The following is a 21,734-nucleotide window of genomic DNA, read 5'->3' as shown; positions in this document are numbered from 1 at the left end:
TGCAGTTGACTCGATGCCACTTGTGTCTGTCCAGATGCAGCGTGCTAATTTCTGAATGTCACAGCTGGCTGTTCCTTGAGGTTCAAATGACAGAAGACAACCCCTCTTAGCTGGGGAGAATTCAGATGGATATGAAAGAAGGTGGCAGGACAGATGAAGAGCTTTGTTTCTGTTCAGATAAGCCACTAATTCAACCACACCTGCAAATGATTGTGGCTCTAAGAATAGCAGGCAGGACTAACTAGCATGTCCCAACACAGCACACCTTATCTCATCTTTACTTACTGATGCCCCAAGTCAGCTGACAGGAACCTCATGAAGCCCAACAAGAGGAAGTGCACAGTCCTGCACCTGGGGAGAAACAACCCCAGGCAAGTTGGAAAGCAGCCTGGCAGGAAAGGCCCTGGGAATCCCGGTGGACACCGACATGAGTCAGCAATGTGCCCTTGCTGCTAAGGTGGGTAATGGTATCCTGGGCTGTATGAGGTACAGTGCTGCCAGGTGTTCCCTTCCCCCCTGCTCAGCACTGGTGAGACCACACCTGGCATACTACTTCCATTTCAGGCTCCCCAGTACCTGAAGTTAAGGGGCACTAAGGGGGTGAGGGGACTGGAGCACCTCTCCTGTGAGGAGAGGCTGAGGGCCAGGACTGCTCAGCCTGCAGGAGAGAAAGATAGTGCAGGGGAAATACCTCATCAGTGTTTATAAATATGTGAAAGGAAGGTGCAAAACAGATGGAGCCAGGCTCTGTTCAGTGGTGCCCGTGGGCAGGACAAGAGACAGTGGGTGCAAACCGGCAAACTTTCGCCCTGTACAGGAGTGGGGCTTCTGCCATTTCCATAGCCACCAGAGAAGGTCTAGTGGAGGCTGAGCTGGAACAGGGGCTCTAGGCTGGGACTGGGCAGGGACTAACCTGCCTCTTCCTTCTCTTTCCCATATGCCTATGTATTTCTTAGGCTATATACAAAATCATGCTGCCATTTGGCCTCCCTGTGTATGGGCTGTCTGGGTATTACACAAAGGTGCTTATCAATGGACAGTAGCAGCAGCAGAGAACTCCTGAAGCAGCACCAGGTAGGACCTCAGAAAATAAGGAAGTGAGAATGGACAAAGGGACAAGCTATGGGCAATTTTCTTCTGCAATTTTTCTAACTGCTTGCCATTTCAAGGTATACCTTGATATAAGATGGATGTTGTATTTGTATTATCAAGCTGTGCTCATGCTGCTGTATGATAGAGCAGTGGTGAATTACACCTGCTGAGAACCTGCTTCTAGAGCAAGTAGTAGGAAACTGTAACTGCTGTTAATGAATGGCTGTGACCTTTAAGGCCTGCTGGTGGAGATCCCAGTCTTCCAAAAATTATGAAACAGTTTTGTTTTTGTTTTAACATGGTACCATCCTGAGTTGAGTGGTTTATTTCACTGAGCAACACCCATTAGCTTCCTGAGATTAGCTACAGCAAACCATATCAGTAACTATGGGTTCTCTCTAATCTGCTAAGAAAAAAATAATAATACAGTCAGCTAGAGATCTTAAATATGTAGAATTTTTTGCTCAGTACATGGCTTTCTGATACATACATAAGCTACCACTGGCACAATATTAATGAGACTCCTGTGAACAGCAAATAAACCAGTGCTTTGACAATCATGTGTTTGCACATTTTATTAATAAATGGAAGCTGTAAATGGAAGGCTTAGTATTTTGGTGGGATTCTGTTTAAGTGGTTGAGCTGAAAACTTGCCTCATCCTTTCCCAAGATACCCAAGCATAGTTAGCCATATAACAGCAAACAAAGGGCCATCCTTCTTACATGTGGAGTGTGTTAACTGCTGAACTTCAGAGGCCCAGCCATGTTTGGTGGGCTGAAAAGTTATTGCCCATGACAAGGCCAGTGAGTTATTCCTTTTATTCTCTCATACACAAGCCCTCATTACCAAAAAAAAAATTACTTGAGCTGGTTTTGTTTTTTTCTTTCTGAGGAAAGTCACGCCCAGCTGCTTTAATTATAATGCTAAGTACATACATATAAACATTATTTCTTTGGCTGGGAGAACATAAGCTAGAGGGGGCTTTGGAGCTTTTCATTTTTCAAAGAAAGACATAAATTAGTTACTGATAGCTACAATCGTTGCTGCAGACTGATTATAATTATAGACATTAAATCACTAATTATAACTTGATATTTGCTTTTTACACACAGTAGTTTGAAACTTCCATGCTTATTTATTTTTATAAAATTCACCAGACTTTTTAAGAGAATAGTAGAAGTAGACAGTAAACTTGAAAAATAACTTTGCTTATATTATGCTTTTTTTTAAAAGCTGTTGATTATGATAAGTGGTTGCTAGAGCCCAAGCTCTTTAGCTTATGCAGATTCTGATATTGTCATTTAAGAATTTGTTGTTAAGAGATTTTTTCTATGTTGTGGTGTGTCTTCCCCTGTGTCTGTGTAACTGTCTTTTAGCTTTGCAAGCTGTTTAGGTCACACTTGGTTAAGACCATGTAGTTGGTGCCATGGTGGAGAACCAAGGGCAAATTCTCTAAGGTTAAATTCCTTTTAATTTTTTTCCTCAGCTGAGAAAATATGACAGGGTAATATCATCAATTTATGCCTAAGCAAAACCTAGTAAAAGTTAATACTCATTTAACTTTGAAATACTTGACGGTTCCTTATTACCCTGGAAACATTAAGACTAAGTTTCCAAGGAAGGTTGCCTATTTCAACATTATCTTCAGAAATGGTGTGAAGGATTTAATGAGGCAATCTGAAATACTAAATACAACCCATTATGCAGAAGCAGCAGGTGAGATTCAAGGGATCTCAGAAAAGTCAGTCTATAGGAGAAAGATGTACTCCCATCATTCAGTTTTAAGCTTTTCAATGGTAGAAATAATCAACTGATATCCCTATGCTCCTTATATAGACAACTTGCTGACAATTTACTGCAGTTCTGCTATTTATAGTAGAGCTACGAAGAGTAAGTTATGTCACCTAACTTTACCTACCTAAACTGTGCCCTTTCAAAGCTAGTGGTCAACAACTCCTCTGTAGTTAATGGGAAAGGGCTTCTCTAAAGGAGATCGATCCAGTCTTAGACAGGTGGCAGGGTAGACAAAATGACTGTCATTTGGGTGTGTTTTTTCTCTATGTAGAGGACCCAAGACAACTTAATGTCCAAACTGAATTAGCCATCTATGGCAGAAAACAGAGAAATCCCAGCCTACAACCAGCGTCACCCCGATAATGCTGCTGCATGCTTGTGACTGGCAAATCAGCACACAGCTATGTGAGGCACTGCTGTGCTGCTTTGGATTGCAGACAAAAGCAACTGAGAGTTGAATAAGATTTACCCTTTTAATTCTAAGTTTGGGAATGACTTTAGCACTGCAAAACAACCTAGAACAGCATAGAAGAGACCTGCAGTATGTTATCTTCTCGGGTTCAGTTGTACCTGACACCCTTGTCCAGAGCCCAGATTACAAAAGTACTTGTTCTTCTTACTATGCATTTTCATTCAGTTCAAACAGTAGAAGACCTGATGGTTAACAAAACTATCAACAGAATACAGTCTCTGTATTGGCATACACAGCATAACATCAACCAGGTAAATTCAGTTTTCAGATGAATAATGTTCACTAAAGTTGTAGTGGTCACTGGTTCTATGTCCAGGTGGAAGCTGCTGACGAGCAGTGTCCCTCAGGGGTCTGTCTTGGGACTGGTGCTTTTCAATATCTTCATCAATGACATAGATTATGGGATTGAGTGCACCCTCAGCAAGTTTGCAGATGACACCAAGCTGAGTGGTGCAGTTGATATAACAGAAGGAAGAGGTGCCATTCAAAGGGACCTGGACAGGCTGGAGAAGTGGGCCCACATGAACTGCATGAGGTTCAGCAAGTCCAAGTGCAAGGTGTTGCACCTGGGTCAGGGCAATCCCAGACATGAGCTCAGGCTGGGAGAAGAACTCACTGAGTTCTCTCGCCCTGCAGAGAAGGACGTGGGGGTTCTGGTGGACGAAAAGCTCAACATAAGCCAGCAGTGTGTGCTTACAGCCCAGAAGGCCAACTGTGTCCTGGGCTGCATCAAGAGAGGTGTGACCAGCAGGTCAAGGGAGGTGACTGTCCCCCTCAACTCTGCCCTAGTGAGGCCGTACCTGGAGTGCTGTATCCAGGTCTGGGGCCACCAGCACAAGAAGTGTGTGGACATGTTAGAACGAGTCCAGAAGAAGGCTACAAAGATGATCAGAGGGCTGGAGCAACTCTCCTATGAGGAAAGGCTGAGAGAGCTCATCAAGTTCAGCCTGAAGAAGAGAAGGCTCTGGGGAAACCTCATCACGGCCTTTCAGTACTTAAAGGGGTCCTATAAAAAGGATGGAAAAAGACTCTTTACTCGGGTAGATAATGATAGGACAAGGGGGGAATGACCTTAAATTAAGAGGACAGACTTAGATTAGACATTAGGAGGAAATTCTTCACTGTAAGGGTGGTGAGGCACTGACACAGGTTGCCCAGAGAAGCTGTGGATGCTCCATCCCTGGAGGTGTTCAAGGCCAGGCTGGATGGGGCTTTGAGCAACCTGATCTAGTGGGTGGCATCCCTGCCTATGACAGGGGGTTTGGAGTTAGATGGTCTTTAAGGTCCCTTCCAACCCAAGCCATTCTATGATTAAAAAGACAAAAGCTGGAATTATCATGTAAAATAGGAATATAGCACATGGGCATAAGGAATGTATCTGATATATTCAGCAGCACTAGAGTACTGCAGAATTGTTGGTGCTGCACTTCAGGGGGGAAATGGATCAATTGGCAGAGAAAGCAGCAGGAAGGACTGGCAGTCTAGAAGATAGAATGTACACAATTAAGTGGCTTTGTGTTTTTGGCACTTAGAGAAGCCTGAGAATGTGATAATGATCTTATATATAATATGTAAAATACTGTTTTTCAGAAGAAGGAAACCGTCTGCTCTGCAAGGCAGGGAGGACAACAAGGGGCTCAGACTGCAGTAAAGAGTCTGGACATAGCAGGTTTCTGGCCAACAAGGCTGTGAAGATCTGTGAGAGATTGCCTGGGATGTTGTATTTTTCAGAACAAGTTAGAAAGTTTCTGCCAGGAATGACACGGTAGTGTTCTTCTAAGACAAACAAACTACAGTATGACATCTGAGGTCCCTTTCTGCTCTGTTACAGTACAACAGACATTAGGTTTGATCTAGTATGTGGAGCGTGCTATGTGGAAAAAGATTGAAAAACGCTAGCTCAAACTGTCTCGCTTTTCTGTCTTCCTCACCATCATCATGCATTCATCTTTGCAAGTGACCTTCAAACCTGTAGCTTTGTCATTTACTTTCTCTATCACAACAGCCAGGAATTGTCCAGGGACATTTATACCTTGATTCTCAGCAGTTGACCTACTCCCAAGTGGGTAAACATCTCTTTTCCAAGATGTCTCTAGGCCCCCGTTTAAAAAAAAAAAAAAAAAAAAAACCTGTGCTTAATCAAAGAGACTTAAGATCACTAATAGGTGTTGAGAAGGCAAATTACAAAAGGGCTTTACTACCAACTTTTTGTTTTATTTGTGTTCCAATAGATATACATTCTTCCACGTATTGTTATCCTGGACTTCTGGACAAAGAGACAGTAGTAGTAACAATAATAGCAATAAAGATCAAAACCTCGTACTGAGATTAGCAAAATCAATTAAATGAGAGTTTCCGAGGCATGAAAGTACCTCAGAATGTGCCTTACTATTCTTTCTCATTCTGCTCTACTATTTACTGCTGTATGCACTGAAAAAATAAAAAGTTAACTGAAAACAGAAACATATATATAACCCAGAATCAACATGGAATCACCAGAAGGCCAGTGCAGTTTGTAGTTTCAACAGGTGTTAACAGGTTAAGGTAATTTTAAAACATAATTGCTTATCCCACCAAGTTATGTATTTCGCTAAACTAATGAATGTAAGACTCCCACAGTGGGGATCTTCACCATGACTCCTATTTGTTATATGCTAGATAATTGGAGGCAAAATATTTTACTTTTTTCTGGTGACGATGCATCCCAATGGCCCATCTTTACTTCACTCATATATCACTTGTACAGCCCAGTTACTTTGCTATTCTTCTGTTAAAAATCTGTAAATTAAAGATAAAGTTCTAGGAAATACAGAAGAGCACAGAGAGACAGAACAGGAAAATTCTTTAGCTGGAATGAATGACAAGTACATGTACTGGCTCAGGTTCAGACAAGATAAGTTGTTTAACCTCCAGAAGCTTATCTTTTTTCAGAAGAATATGTACGTGGCAAAAATTTTGGGCAGACTATAGGCAATTCTAAAACCAGCTACCTTTGAGATGTTTGCATGCTTCTACACTACATAATAAAAATGAGAGATCTTAGCTTTGAAACAGTCTTTGAGATGTAAAACTCTACGGTAAAAAGAGAGCTGATACTTTAATATATAAATATACAAAGGTTAATGTCTGGGCTCTGGACTTTTAGGAAGAAGTATGCATAGTCCAAGTAACAAGCAAGAGGTGGGACTCAGCACTCTGAAGGGTTAAAGTGAACTTTAGTCTTCCACTGATCACCCTCTGGTACTGTGTCTTCATAAATTTCCTCCATTTATGGAGTGTTTTTGATGGCAGGCAATTCTTTGTTGAAAGTTAAGTGCTCTTTTATATGAATAAATAAAGAAGGCTTTGGTTTGAATGAATACATTATTTTGACAAATGTTTATTGGAAACCCAATTATGGCTTCATAAATCAGTGCTATCTGTGCTACATCAGGTGAGCTCACCAATGCCATCAAATGGCACATTGAATATTAGTAGGATAATTAAAACAATTCTGTTGAATGTTGTCCCTCTTACCCAGGTCTGACAGTAGTCAAAACAGGAAGAAACTGTTTATTATTTTTATTTAACTTATTAAAATACTTCTTGTAAGATGTAATGGACATACAAAACAAAACAAAAAAAAAAAGAAAAAAAAACATTTGTTTTCAATTTGCAGTTAGATTAAAATGACAAGGTCAGGCACAATGCATGAACTGAGTGGCAGCTGAAGTTTAAGAGTAGTCAGGGAACAGAAAGAACATATAAAAACCTATTGTTTGAACTTTACACCTAGCTGAAGTGGGGGTTTGTTTGTTTTGTCTGAAGTGGCCTCTGATGGTATGAAATGTGTCTATAATCAATTCATATGCTTCCCTGCATTTCCCACCCCCTGCCACAGTGGGTTAGAATGACCAAATGAGTGAGAACCCATTTTCATAACTATAATCAAGAGAATATCTTGAACAAGAAAGAGAGGATGTTTGAATTGGGGGAAAAAAATAGAAGTCTACAAGTTAAGAAGGGGACAAGCTAACAGGAATTCACTTCTTGTGAAGGCTCTCTGACTGATGATGGCAAAACAGAGAGGTTCACAGTATCTGTGGCAGGGTACTGAAGATCTGCTTAAGCTTTATGAAAATAATCTATGTGACTTCCCAAATGATCCATTCCAAGATTTAGAATAAGGTTGAATTTATATCCACTAGAATTTACTGGCATAAAATGGGAAATGAAACTTAAGTAATTAGGTTTGTGTGTGTTTGTATTAGTGTAATATAAAGAGCCACAGATGCCTTTGTTGCCAACTCAACTTCCATGTAGCTTTCTTCTTCCATAGCACAGAAGAGGGAATGATAAGACATAAGAAGAAAGCAAAAGGAGAACAACAAAAGGCAGCACAACATGCAGTTTTTCTCTCATGAAAGAAAATGAGGGCTAAGAGTTGGGCAGAGATACAACAATGAAATACTTTTAGTTGGAATTTGTCAGTTCAGTGAGAGGAAAAGAAAAAAAAAAAGTCATCAAGACAAATTTGTTTTGTGTCACCAGAAACTAACCTTCCTCCAGCACAACTCGCTCCAGATTCCTGGCATCTGGCAGGCAGGCAGACAACCTGGAGGCCCTGGGGCTGAAAGTCCGATGCTCAGGCTTCTCAGAAGCTCATATTTCCCCAGAGATCTGCTTCCAAGATAATGTGCAAAGTTTGAGGTCTTCTTCCAAATAATAGTTAGAAAAAATATATATATAATTTTCTTCAAGATAGAGATAATACTCTTCCTTTTCCACCCTGCCTTCCCCTAGTCCCTTCTCAGGATTTCAGATGAACAAACAATGAAACTGTAGGAAGCAATAAAGGGATTTTAGTCTTGAATATTTAGGATCCTATTTTCTCATAGAAAACTGAGAGTATATTCAGTCTAAAACCATGCATTTTGCTGCCAAAAGCACCAGCACCAGTAATAAATACAGTGTAGATAAAGGAGAACTTGGGACTATCATGATGTATAAAGAAGGATGGAGCCTTGTGCTCTTTCTCTTATTTTCGTAGCCTTTGCAAGGCAAATAATTTTTTATTATTTTTTTTTTGCCAGAGTAAAGAGTAATAAAATGCTCTTTTATGGACTCATTTGAGGAAAAATATTGCTCAGGTCTCATGGATTGGGCTTTTTTTTTTTTTTAATCTCTTTCTCATGGATTGTGATTTTTTTCTCTACCTTCTGGACTGATATCCTAGTCACCCCTAGTGGAAATGAGGGATTTTAGAAGTAAATTCTTCTTACTATATTGTTTTTTCTCGTGTATGCTCAGAAAGACAGACCATGAAGTCCAAGCTATGCACCTAGCAATTAATTTCCTCGAATGGGATTAAGGAGGTGTAAATGATGATTGGTTTGGTGAAGAGAAGTGTGGAAGCAAAAAAACAAAAAGTTTGACAATGCACCAGGAAAGAAGCACATTCAGAAAATTCACTGAGCTCTGCTCAGGCTAGAAGGGTAACAATCAAAAGGTGGTCTGCAGTCCGTGGACTTGACACAAAAGGCACAGAAATCAGCTCTTCAGCAACCTATCAACCAGAGCATCAGCCCTTCCCCCAAAGTGTCAGGGATGTTTGCTGTCAATCAATAATGCTAACAGATTTTGTACCTGGCAAAGTTTATCACCTGTGCTTATCTCTAGTCTCTTTTCTCAAGCCCCATTTCCTCCCTTTGCCTGTGGCTATTCTAGTTGCAAATGTGAATTATTGGAAGAGAAAAGAAGGAGAAAGAAGGAGGCCCAGTTTTAACTCAGCTGTAAAACCAGCAGCTCTGAAAGACTCTTCACCTTAGGTTTTGATTCTGATGAAATAGTGGCTATGAATTTTATTTTCTTGTACAGCATTTACTGCTGTTGATTTAGCATTTGAAAATTGGGCTGAAATGCTGTCTAGTTTCACTCTGCCTTCTGTCAAAAAGTTTTGATGCACAAACCGGTTATTCCATCGCTTCTCAGCCCTACTCACTGTCACCTCCTGCAAGTGTAATGTATCAGAAAGAACAGTTGGTGCCCTTTCCACTTTTCTCTAGTGACAAAGACAAAAGAAGCTGTACCACTGCATGCCTAGCCTCCTCTTCTTTCAGTGGAAACCCGCATTTAAATTCTAGAGCTTGAAGGAGAGGAAAGCTTCAGGGAAGATTCTTCCTTTATATCTGAGAATCCCGTTGCTATCAATAAATCATTCAGGCTACTATTATAATCCAGAACAATAAACTGGCATCACTCCTGAACACAAAAGCGTGTGAAAGACTAGCAGAACAAAAGCAATAAAGGAGTCATTAAAACACCTAGAAGATAAAGTACTTTAAAATACCTCCCCAAATCTCCTTGTGGCAAGACAGTGATTGGACCATAAATCAAAACTATTCTTCTTTAGGGAAAATTTAAGGAAAAGTTAGTGAGTTTTGTAGCTATTCTCATCTAAAGAAAAACGGCAGGTTTTACAGTAATGGGAAAAAGCAGACAGCTAACAGATTTCTGCCCCCGATTATTTCAAATGCACTCCTCTTTCCTTCCAGCAACAATAGTAAGCCTTGTTTTTAACAGAAGCAACACAAACAGAATACACCGGTAATGACAGCTTTCATTTGATTCACTTTTAGCTTTTCCTATGTTTCATTTACATTGGTTGAAACTAAAACAGTGAATTGGGTTGGAGGGATAAATTGTTTCTATTTTAAAAAATAACATTGACCAGCACATAGAAAAATATTCATGTTATAAAGGATTTGTACAGCATCACAAAAAAACAATGGTTATTCACAGCCAATAACTCTGGTCCATTAAGTGCTACTTAGTGAAAATACACAAAAAACAAAGACTGTGCAGCAAGTGTTTGTTTTGAAGTCTACATAAAAATCTATACTCTTCATTGCATTATGAAATTCTGAAATCTACCAACGTCCACATTGTCTCTTGCCTCTGCATCAACTTCATCGAAATGTGTCTGTTGTTTGCAATAAACAGTGGGATGAAAAAGCCTGTAATAAACAACAAGAAAAATAATACCTAACACCAGACTGAGAATAGTTAAGATGCCCACAACTGTAAAATGTATTTCCTTGACAACAGAGGGTTTCCAAACCCAATATACAAGCAAAATGCCTACAGTTACAAGTGTGTGAGTAGCATAATAAATAGAAATGGGAACTTTTGTTTTTCTCCCCTTTATGTTAAAAAAGGTAAAAAGTAGGATGATTCCAACAACAGTTCTGTACAGATATTCCATCTCCTTAGACTTGCAAAATGTTGTGTGTTGTTTCAAAGTCCAGGCAAAGCCACAGCTCCAAAGAAGTATCAGCAGAATTACAGAACTTCTAGCACTTAGTAGAGTGACCAGTGAAATACTGAGTATCCAAGAAGTGATGGTAAGCAATTTATAGAAGAGATACACCAACTTGGAAAGTACATGAAATCTGTCTTTATCAGGCAAAGATTTTCGTAATGATATCTGATAATCAACCGTTGAAAAGGAGATACCACAGAAAGACATAATAATGGCGGCATCTAAACAAAACAAAAGGATAACTGTTAGACCTAATAAATATATTTATTTTACATTACAATTTTTGACATTTTGGACAAGTTCATGCTTTGTTTGCACTTTCCTTGTACCTACTTGATATTTCCTCCATGTTCCTGAACAAGTCACCTTAATTTTAAGGCTCAGTTTAGTTGCCTAAATCTAGGCATCTATTGCCATTTGGGATCTCTTGCTGTTGCTGTTTTCACCAAAGTTGTGTACATGGGTGACTTAGAACCTCCCAAGGTGTTGCAAAAAAGACCATAAAAACATAGGTTTCAGAAACTGATATTGAGGCTGGGATGTTTATAATGTAGGTACCTATAACTGAGACTTGACCCTTCACATGGTCATATTTAAGATGAGGTTCATCTAGCCATTGTATCTGAGTACTTATCAACTCCATGAAAAAACACTAGACAACGATGTAGGTTTCTCCATTTGGTTAGATAAAATCCAGCCGTGAGCAGGTCAATGTCTTGCCCATACTGCTGCTAGTTTCAGAGCTGAAAATAGTGTACCTGCTCTCTTGCTTCTGAGAGTTAAACCAATATCTCTTCCTCATATGGCATTCTGCAGTGCTGGCATATCCTTTTTTTTATGACTCTGTCCCTTACCTGTAAAGTGTGGATGAGGGTAGTGACCAAGTCACAGGACTGCTCTTGATACATTACCAATTTCAGGATGTCCAGTTAGCCATTTTAAAAGAACTGTAATTAAGTGCACATTAATGGTTCCGAAATACATACACTAATGACATTCAACAGCTTATTCTCAAATGATGTACCATGCTTATATTAATGACTTGGTACAGTGAAACCTTCTTCCCATGAATTTAGCAGAATGGATCATCTACTAGACAGAAATTATAACTAGATGCAAAGCAATTGTACAACACAGTGTATGTTTTCCAAGGTACATTTAAAATTTTATACAATAACATGAGTTATATTTTTTGGTAAAAGACTCAACTTTCAAATCATAGAGAAAGAAAGACTCACATTGAGAGAAATTACGGTTGTTGTGTTCCATGAGTACATAAATCTGGACAAAAAGCTGTGGTGTGGTCTCCAGAAAAGTCTTGAATATCCTGAGCATGTTAATATCAGTCATTACATCAATGGCTTGTTTTTGAATGAAGTTGGGATGGTCTGTTTCTGATACATCTCCACTTCTCTTTTGTTTAAATGCAGCTTGGCAGCCATACTTCAAAGCAAACCAATACCTATTAAAAAGAGAGACTTGATTAGACAGTGTTTTTTGAAAGCACGACTCTATAAAGTTATATAGACTAACAAAGACTTTTCCCATTTCATTTTCATTCAATTTTTTTCTTTGAATGTAGTCCAGCACCTTCTGCTAAGATAAAATCTAGTCTGGTATCTGTCTGGTATCAGTGATATCAGATAATCGTTTATGCCCGCTGATACTGATGCAATGTAAAAACTACTAGAAGAGAATGAGACTTGCCTGAATAAAGATTACAAGTGTTATTTTGTTAATATTTTATTTCTTGAAAGGTAACACATTTCTGAAAATTCCCTCAACATCTGTTCTCAGTCTCTATGAGATACTCATTTACCTTTTTTCTATCCTTTTAAGGGAATTAGTGAATATCCAACTCCATATAATATAAGACTATAACCCCCAAGGATAGCAACTGATGAACTGCAAACATACAACAGGATTTTAAAAAAAAAAAAATCACTCAAATGTTCTTTTCTAAATACTCAGGAAGACTTTAATTTCAGAAAATTTCTTTCAAGACACAGATCTCCTGGGACTACAGATTCTTTTATCTGAGTAATTTTACAAGAACAAGCTGTTTCCCTTAGCAAATGAGTGCACCTGAATGACTTTTAGAACAGTTATGGTTTATTTTCAATTAAGACTAAAATAAAATTTCCTCTAAAAGAGCAGAAAATGTGAAGATACACAGAATTAGGTAGTGAGTTGGCTGTGATGCATTATGAGTAGTAAAGAACTTTTTCTGATCAGGATGTCTCTAATGCCATGCTTAGAGATAAATAATCTCTAGCTTTTATTCCCATTTTCAAGGCCTTTGCTTCAGGCCTGAAGGTGGACATAGCACCTCACAAGGAAGAGAACAAATAAGTTTTAATCAAAAACCATTTTGATAGCTAAGAGAGGAACCAGCTTTTGTTCATGGTAATTTTTACAAGCCTTGTTTAGGAAAACAGGACAGTGTCTAAGACCTGATGTAGGACCAGAACTACAGCTGCTGCAAATTATGGTATTTCTACTGTCCCTCATGGACTCACACACACACTAAGGCATGGGGAATTCTGTGGTTCATTGCACTAGTGCTTTGGAAACCAAGGGCAGTATGTAATGCTCTGTCTATAGTAGATGAAATTGAGGCAACTCCAGAGGAACGGATTCTCACAGCTAACGAACTCTTGCCAGCTGAACAGTTCTCATCCTGAAGCAAAGCAACGCTTGCTCTCTTCTGCCAGTTACCTCATTTCAAGTGGTTAGTAGCACTGGCTGTGAAGGTTGTAGACTAGACCTCGTAACTGAAGCACTGTAATAGTCACTGCCATTGCTAGTAATAGGACATAAGCTTTGTACTGACTTTGCAAGGCCTCAGGACTCATGCTTGTCAGGCTTGTTCTGTTTGAAGTTTTCTTGACTTGCCTGCAATTTTGTTTTACTTGTTTTAGCTACACCAAGCTTGGTTTAGCTTGTATTTTTCACAGGAAAGAAGAAGAAGAAGAGGAAGAAGAAGAAGAAGAAGAAGAAGAAGAAGAAGAAGAAGAAGAAGAAGAAGAAGAAGAAGAAGAAGAAGAAGAAGAAGAAATCTAATTGACCAGTTGGCTCTTTTGTTTGTTTTTGTGTGGTCCAGTCATACTTTTATATGGGTTACAGTTACAAGCAGATACTCTATCTTGAATGATATATACATTACTAACATGATGACATAGAATCATGGAATCTTTAAGGTTGGAAAAGACCCCCAAGATCATCTAGTCCAATCATCCACCTACCACCAATAGACATGTCAGAGTACAGGGAAGTATAGAGAGTGGAGTAATATAGAGAAATATAATCCTGGTTTGATAGCAGAGGCCCTGAGATGCAGTGCAGAAAAGTAATGCATAGCATGGCTTGGCATTGGAGACAACAAGGCTGTAAACTACTCATTAAAGCTCACATTCTGAAGTGCTGACCTAGAGACAGGTGAAAGTGGTTTTAGGGGTAAAAAAGACAGCAAAGAAACAGCATCTAACATGAGTAAAAGGAACCATAGATACTAAATTTTGATGTATAATAAGCTGCAGATAAACTAAGAGAAAGCAAAGTCCAAATGCAAATATACAAAAAAGTCCCAAAGAGAGTCCTAGTGTGAAGAAGAAGCCATCAACGTGAACCTCATATTCCTTCCAACAAGACTCCAGAAACTGATAACTGTAACGCCCCCTTACACCAGAATGAAACTGCTGAGCTCAGAGGAGCAGAGGACAGGTGAGCAAAACAACAGGAAAGGGAATAGGAAGCAAGAAATGTGTATAACAATTCTAAATGGATTACTACTACTGAAACTTTTTATGCATGGAAGCATTTTTTCTTATCTAGTAATAAATGGGTCCAGACTAATAATGATTCTTGGAATAAACTACTGAGATTTTAATTATATAATAACTTATTGGCTTTAAAAGTAATATATTTGCCCATAAATCGAGTTTTGAGCCTAACAGCCTTCAGATATCACTTTCAACCTTATTTCTGCCTTTGCATTTCCCAGATCACTTGAGCTTTTAATATTCTTCTCCAATGAACCCATTTGGGCTACATCCAACAACAAAAGCCATCCTTCCTCAAAAAAATTCACTGTTATTCAGCCAACTTTTCTAACATCATAAACATTGCTAAAGGTCTTCCCTCTTGACAGAAGAATTTAGTCATCTAGATTATGAAGACTGCATCATTCATTAGGATTTGTTTTTAGGAGAAATCAAGCAGAACATCACAGACCATCACTAGGTTATCTCACACATCTATGCAAGTATGCAAACGTGCAGGCTGAGAAAGTCAAGGCCCTATGCCCTTAGCCTGGCCCCTACTTCCATTCCTTGAGGCTGCATCCTAGATGACTTCAAGATTCATGCTAAAGTGCTGTAGATTCCCAATTCCCTGGTTGTTCACAGGAACATACACACTATGAATCCCATGAAACCTGTGCAGTTGCATTTCCTTTATATAGAAAACAGTGTGCAGGAGATCATTTGACACCCAGATCTCATCCCAATTTGGCACGGAAGCACAGTCCCCTTTGCTTACTGCTCGGACAGTAAGCTCAGCTCAGTACCTCAGTATTGAGTACTCAGTACCTCAGCTTACTGGAGAAGCTCAGACAGATTCCTGGTTCCTCCAGATGTTAGAAGTTTAACACCTTCATCATCTTTAAAGACCAAATCCCTTGACCCCAAGGGACACAGTGACAGGGGCCTTTCTGTTGCTACAAGAGTCAGGATTTGCAGGTCCTGGGTTAAGTGCATACTAGAGGAATCATGATTTATTTCCTGGAATATTAAGTGTGTTATATGTAAAAGCGAGAATTTCCAGGCTTGCAACCTGGAAGCATCAGCAGAAGGTGTGGGGCAGTTATGCCACTACTGAGGAGCCTTAGAGGAAGATCTTTTGTCCTTCTCCTAACAGAGACTCTACAGACTGCAGCCCTGACACTCAGGCTGCACACTGATTTCGTGAGCTGGCTCTAGATCCATTATTTACTCCCAAAGGAAACTGTTTTCTAGTTTTATGCTTTTGTGTATTTATTTTACTGTTTTCTGAGTAATCTCCCATAAGCAAAGAACTAAACTGCTTGGCAAGCCATCTATAGCTTTTTCAGTTTATAAAACAATTAGGATACCAAAACATCTGGTTCTTGCATTGGAGATGTAAACATCTGGAGAGTTTATAATGTTTTCAAGAAAAAACAGTTGGGTAGACCAATCTGTTAGTTGTCCGTGGACTCATTCACCAGAGCCTGTGTTTGGCCAAGCAGCAAGAAGTGGAAACCAGCTGCATAGATTTTGAGCTGCAGAGCTCATGGCTGAGACAGCAGATGATATGAAAGGCAAAGAGGAGACACATTGTAAAAGGAATATTTCAGTTGGATGCACACCTGAAATCACCTGTCAGTTTTCAGAAGCATATTCCTTCTAAGCCTAGCATGGTATACTAGGATTCTATTGTTATAACAAGGTATGCTATAGTATTTTTCACTAGCAGTAGTTACTTTGGTTAGTCCGCTTCTGACTTTGAATATTGTATAAAATACATTATTTTTTCTATAAAAGTCCAAATATTTCCATGGCTTTTTAACTACTTAAGCAAGATGATATTCCCTGAGCTCCACATATCTCTGTTACTCACTATAGTTCATTGCGACAGATCTTTCATTTTATAAGGATATTTTGAGCTTATATACCCATTCCCAACTGCCCATTCGGTACGCAATATTTTAGGAGGGACCTATAGTCAACTTTTAGGCTTAGCATTGGACTAGTGCATTCAACGCCACAGGAAGAGTTCATTTTGTACTAAGGGACGGGTCAGGCTCCAATATTCTCCATTTTTCATGACCACAGCTCACCTAAACACTGCACCTGCTCTGAACCCTGCTCATTTTATTCCTACATTAATATATCTATTTCCATAGTAGCATTTTGTTCCAATATTCATAAATTGGAAAAGAAAAAGAAAAAAGAAAAAAAAAAGAAGAAAAAAAAGTTGTTAAAACTATTTCTACTGGAATAAAAAATGTATTAATTAAAAATATTTGATTGATTACGTACTTTAGATAGAGGTACGTCTTCAACTCAGGGTGAGATGGGCATGGTTGTGTGTCAATAATACAGACAAATATAGGGTTGCCATTTACTTTTTCCCTCTCTAAACTCATTAAAGACTTTTTTCATTTATTAAATATACAAACTACTTGGAAAACAAAAGAATGAAAAATGATTTCTTTGCAGATTGTCATATGCGAACAGTAAAGAATTATCAGTGTTTCTAAATATCATATTCACTTTGATAGGGGAAAGAAAAAAAAAAATAAAAAGTTTCCTGCCCTTGTAGTGTTGCTTTCTGGAGAACAGATGTTAGGACTCCTTGTTATAAACACTCATTTAAGCACAGATCAGGTGTCTCTGTTCTTGAGCTGCTGCTACAGTTTCCTCATCATTTCTTAAGGGATGAAGTTTCCTTGTATTCTCCTGTAACATTAGGAAGGCTTAGGCTCTCTAAATGTGACAGGAAATTCACAAATGTGACAGCTACTTGCTTTTGTTATTTCATGGCTTCAAACATCACGGGCAAGCTGTCTTGCCAGTGCTTCCATGTCACCTGCTTCCTCTTAAAATTTCCATTGCAGTCCCTGTACTACGGTACACATCCCATCTCACCAAACTGCGCTGATGAGGATTTGGGTGCCAGTTGGAAAGTCATAGTTCCATGGAAGGAGAGAGTGAGAGAGACCTGGCAGCAACAATTGTCCCTTCTGAATTCTGGTCAGGCAGTCACAGTTCGCAGAACTATATAAATCCTTAATCAAAGGAAATTTCTTCTCTGCTGCACATTAAACCTAATCTTCTAAGTATCAAAAGGCTTGGATTAAGTCCAGGAAACTGATGTGACTATGTCAATACCTTAGGGCAGAAACGTTTTGTTAAGAAAACGTGAGCAAGTACATATTACTCTATGACTTCTAACTCAAGGTAGCATTACAAACCTTCCACTTTAATTAACTCTGTACCTCATTGACTTAATATCTTAAATACCTTCCTAATTACTTTGTCTTGGGGATCTTCGTGTTGTACACAACATTGCTGGAGGCACATTACCAGCTTCAGTCTTCGTTTTTGATCCACTCTTAATTTGGGTGTGGTTTATCACATGCTAAAGCTGTACAAATATAACTGGACATCATCTATCTCGACTACATTTTTCTCATCACTTTTCTTTTTTTCTTTTTTATTTTTTTTATGTCACGGAATAATACATTTAACAGAGCACTTGCATTTGCTCTGATGTCTCATGTATTTAGAATTCATCTTTAAAAATATGCAAAAAAAAATCTTTTTCATCTGCTTCTTTTTAAAGAAGTAGGGCATCTTGATCCTTCCTTTAAGCATCAAGAGGCACAATAGCAACTTTCACTATCACAACAGTAGCTGCCTCTATGGTCTGCTATTCTGACAGAGAAGTTTATTACTTGCTAAAATTTAGTCTTCCTCAAGTGTTCTTGACTGATGTTGCAAACTGCTACAAGTCAGTGAATTCATACGGGCCACATGAAAATGTTCCTTTTTTCCACATTCACTGATTGTGTTATCTTCTTAACATCAGTTGTTATGCTGCAGCCTGTTCTTAACTCTACTGACATCTGTGAAACCCATCTAAATGGGTCATGATTAAAATAAATTTAGTCAGCATGGCTAATATATACTTTAACACCTAAATTTTGTCTTTAAAAGCTACTTTCAGAGAATAACATTTCATATAAAACATAGCTATTATATATGGAATAATTCTAATTTTTCTTTTTATTTATATAATTTTATGTATTATTTATAATATTTCTATATTTTATGTGTATATGTATTATGTTCATATATGTATGCACATGTGATTTCAATATTTATTACTTAGCACTGACAGTGTGATTACAAAACCGGAAGAAAGGAAAGGAGGAAGGGAGGGAGGGAGGAAGGAAGCTTGGAAGGAAAGAGTGAATTTGGTAAGGTGTATTCACATCTTCCAATTTCAGGCATTCTAAGTTCTCTGGCTGAGTCAGTATTTACTGGTTAGGTCCCTGCTTCCCTCTTTGGTGGCTGGGGAAGATAGGTTCCTTCCCCAAATGACAACCTGGGGAAGTTCACCTTAATAATTATGACCTGACTTCTGACAATATCTGTTTTGACTGTATTGACTATAGAAATAAACCTGGGAGACTCATTGTCTAATTTTTCTGGATGACTAAGAAGGAGGGCAGGAAGGAAGTGCACATGAATACACCTAAGAAAACCAATGTTATATACTTCCTATTGAAGTATATAACAGCAGATGACCAGCTACAAGCACAGGTGTCAGCTTGCTGTTATCAGCTTATACTTTACTGTATGCATTATCACACTGATGAATTTTGAGGAGTGGCTCAAAGAGTTTTGTAATTTCTGTATATCAAATTGGAATTTTTTTTCCAACTGTAAGCAGAAGCGCAGGAGAAAACATTATTTGTGCAATAGAGAACAGGTGACCAAGATGGCTACACTGACACTGCAAAGGGCAAAATTATGTTTACTAGATAACAAACCACTAAGAGAAGATGAGGTTAATTGTGGGAAGGACATTTTGGAAATTATAGAAATTCATGGTAAGATGTATTCATTGGAAATTGTAAGAATTAATCTATTAAAAATGTGTGTGTAGAGGTAGTATTTTGAACAGATACAGCTTTTTAGTCAAGATTACATAACAAAGAGTTGCAGATGATCAGAATTTGGATCTGAATCCTAAAATTTCGCACTTAAAGGAGAGGTCTTAAAGATAGGCACAAATCAGCAGGAGATTTTAGGGGAAACCTGGGTGTGTAACACCAAGCCAGAATTACAGTCTGATACAGATTACAAAGAATGATGTCATGGTAGAGAAAGAGGAAGAAGGGAGGCTTACCATATGACACTGTAGTTTCTGGCTTAACATTTATCATCAGTTATCAGAAACTGAGGTCAGGGCTTGAATTTTCTTTGTAAGAAAAAAATCTCAGAGGGGCAGCTTTGTAAGCAGCAACATAAGGATGGCACTCCCAGCCAAACCTGAAGATGACAAGACTTGGAGATGGACAAAAAGGAGTAGGCCACAGTGGGCCCAGAGATATCCCCTCTAAAAGGCAGAATCTGGTAGTGTCCCTGTGGCTGGGTCTTTATACATATCACTTGAACCAACCCATGTCCATAGATTTGAATACAAAACCATTGGTGAAACTAAACAGGGATTTATTTATTTTTTCCTTCAAAATATTGTATTTTAAGATTTTCTACTGCCTGACATCAGAAAGATAAAACCTGGCAGTAAATACTCCTCTGTGAAGTCTAAGACTTTAGAATTGTAAGAGGAGTAGCAGAAAAGCAAAGCTGTTGGACAAAAGGAACAAATATATATATTTTATATAAAAAGTTAATTTTTAAAGTTAAATTTAAAGTTAATTTTAAAGTTAAAACTTTATAGTTTTATATATAAAGTTAATTGTATGTAGAAACTTCATCATTTTCCTTAATCCATGATAATATAAGATGAATGAAACATGTATGCTAGAGGATTTTTTACATTGGCATAAATATAGGAAGTTAAAAGAGACATTTTAAATAAGTATTTTATTAAATGCCTCTGAGGACTCTATATCTGCTCAGGTTTATTGAATGTTACTTACACAAAATAATGAAAATTCAGGTCCTCAGGACTTTTCATCAAAATCTTTCAAATCAGTTTTACAATAAAAGTAAAATCTTAGCAAAAATGATCTCTATAATGATAATTTTACAGTAACACCACCACAGAAGCTAAAGAAAGAATGTTAAACATATGGTATCTTAAACTACTCCTGGACATACACCTGTCAGGAAACAAAGGTGCCTGTCACCATTAACTCAGTCCCTGCAGTAAGTATTCTTACTTAGTATGGAACTATTCATTTCCTTCCCAAATTCTGGTGGTTTTCTGAGTTTTGTTAGACTTTTGAATTCACATATTACCTCTTACTTCAGCTATGTAACTTACTCCAGCTAATGTAACCACACAAATTATCTTCCTAACATCACTTTAAAAACCTACATTTCTTTATCAGGTACAAGAGTATTCCTCTGTAAAGCAATCTTATTAAAATATGACCTATCAAAAGGCTGATGAATCAAATAGAATATTATTAATAGGTCAAATGAAAAAGAGAAAAATCTACATTACCATCAAAACCTGGCATAATTTACCCCTGGCATAAGCAGACAAAATTCATTCACTTATGTGGAGTAGTTATTGTTAATACCAGCAGCGTCCCTGAAGCCATATTAACATCATAACCTGGCACTGGAATTTCTTAATAAACTGGCCAAAAGCAGTATGATTTCTCATTTTAAATTAAAAAATAATAAAATAAAATAAAATAAAATAAATAAAATAATAAAATAATAAAATAAAATAAATAAAATAAAATAAAATAAAATAAAATAAAATAAAATAAAAGTGCTTACCTTATAAAAATTCCACAGTGAAAGAAGTGAACCAGAAAAATCCATTTGAGCTTCTCAGAATCAGAACCTTCACAGTCATTTTTAAACCACTGATAACTGAATATCTGAGTTACTAGCGATGAAAAACATCTAAAACTGATTATCAATATAGCCCAAGTATATTGTCCCTGATAGAAATATTTACTGGCTACCCAGAGATCCACTCCAATATCAACTACATAAATTATAATTCCACCAACTAAAAAAATAAAATTCTCCTTGGTATATTTCATCATGTGTTAGATTGTTGCTGTTGTCATTCTGTCCTCATTTCACGTGAAGAAAGTCGAATTAAATCTAAATGCTTTCTTACAACAGAGTCTTCTTCCTGGTGATAACACCTGTTCATTGTCCTTTACGAAAAAAAAAAAAAAAAAAAAAAGTTGGTTGCATATTTTTATCATGGAAAGCTGAATAAAAACAAAAGGACTTCCATTTTTCTGTGTTCTTGATTTAAATATTAAACTAACTTCACTGACGCATGTCTATTCTGGAAAAATAATTAAATTTAAATTGTCTTTTAAACTG

At 37.8% G+C, this 21,734-nt stretch overlaps 1 protein-coding gene across 1 annotated transcript; it reads right to left on the bottom strand.

The window, feature by feature from the left end:
- Positions 1 to 10,242: 10,242 nt before the first annotated feature.
- XKR9 (XK related 9) lies at positions 10,243 to 21,442 on the bottom strand. The gene is made up of 3 exons (XM_035563156.1): positions 21,168 to 21,442; positions 11,898 to 12,121; positions 10,243 to 10,880 (listed from the first exon to the last, which is right to left on the bottom strand). Exons 1-3 carry the CDS (start codon positions 21,440 to 21,442, stop codon positions 10,243 to 10,245), a joined length of 1,137 nt encoding a protein of 378 aa, XP_035419049.1.
- Between the last annotated feature and the right edge of the window lie 292 nt (positions 21,443 to 21,734).

Source organism: Cygnus atratus, chromosome 2 (assembly GCF_013377495.2).
Source record: "Cygnus atratus isolate AKBS03 ecotype Queensland, Australia chromosome 2, CAtr_DNAZoo_HiC_assembly, whole genome shotgun sequence".
NCBI lineage: Eukaryota > Metazoa > Chordata > Aves > Anseriformes > Anatidae > Cygnus > Cygnus atratus.
This window is presented reverse-complemented; position numbering and strand designations above follow the sequence as displayed.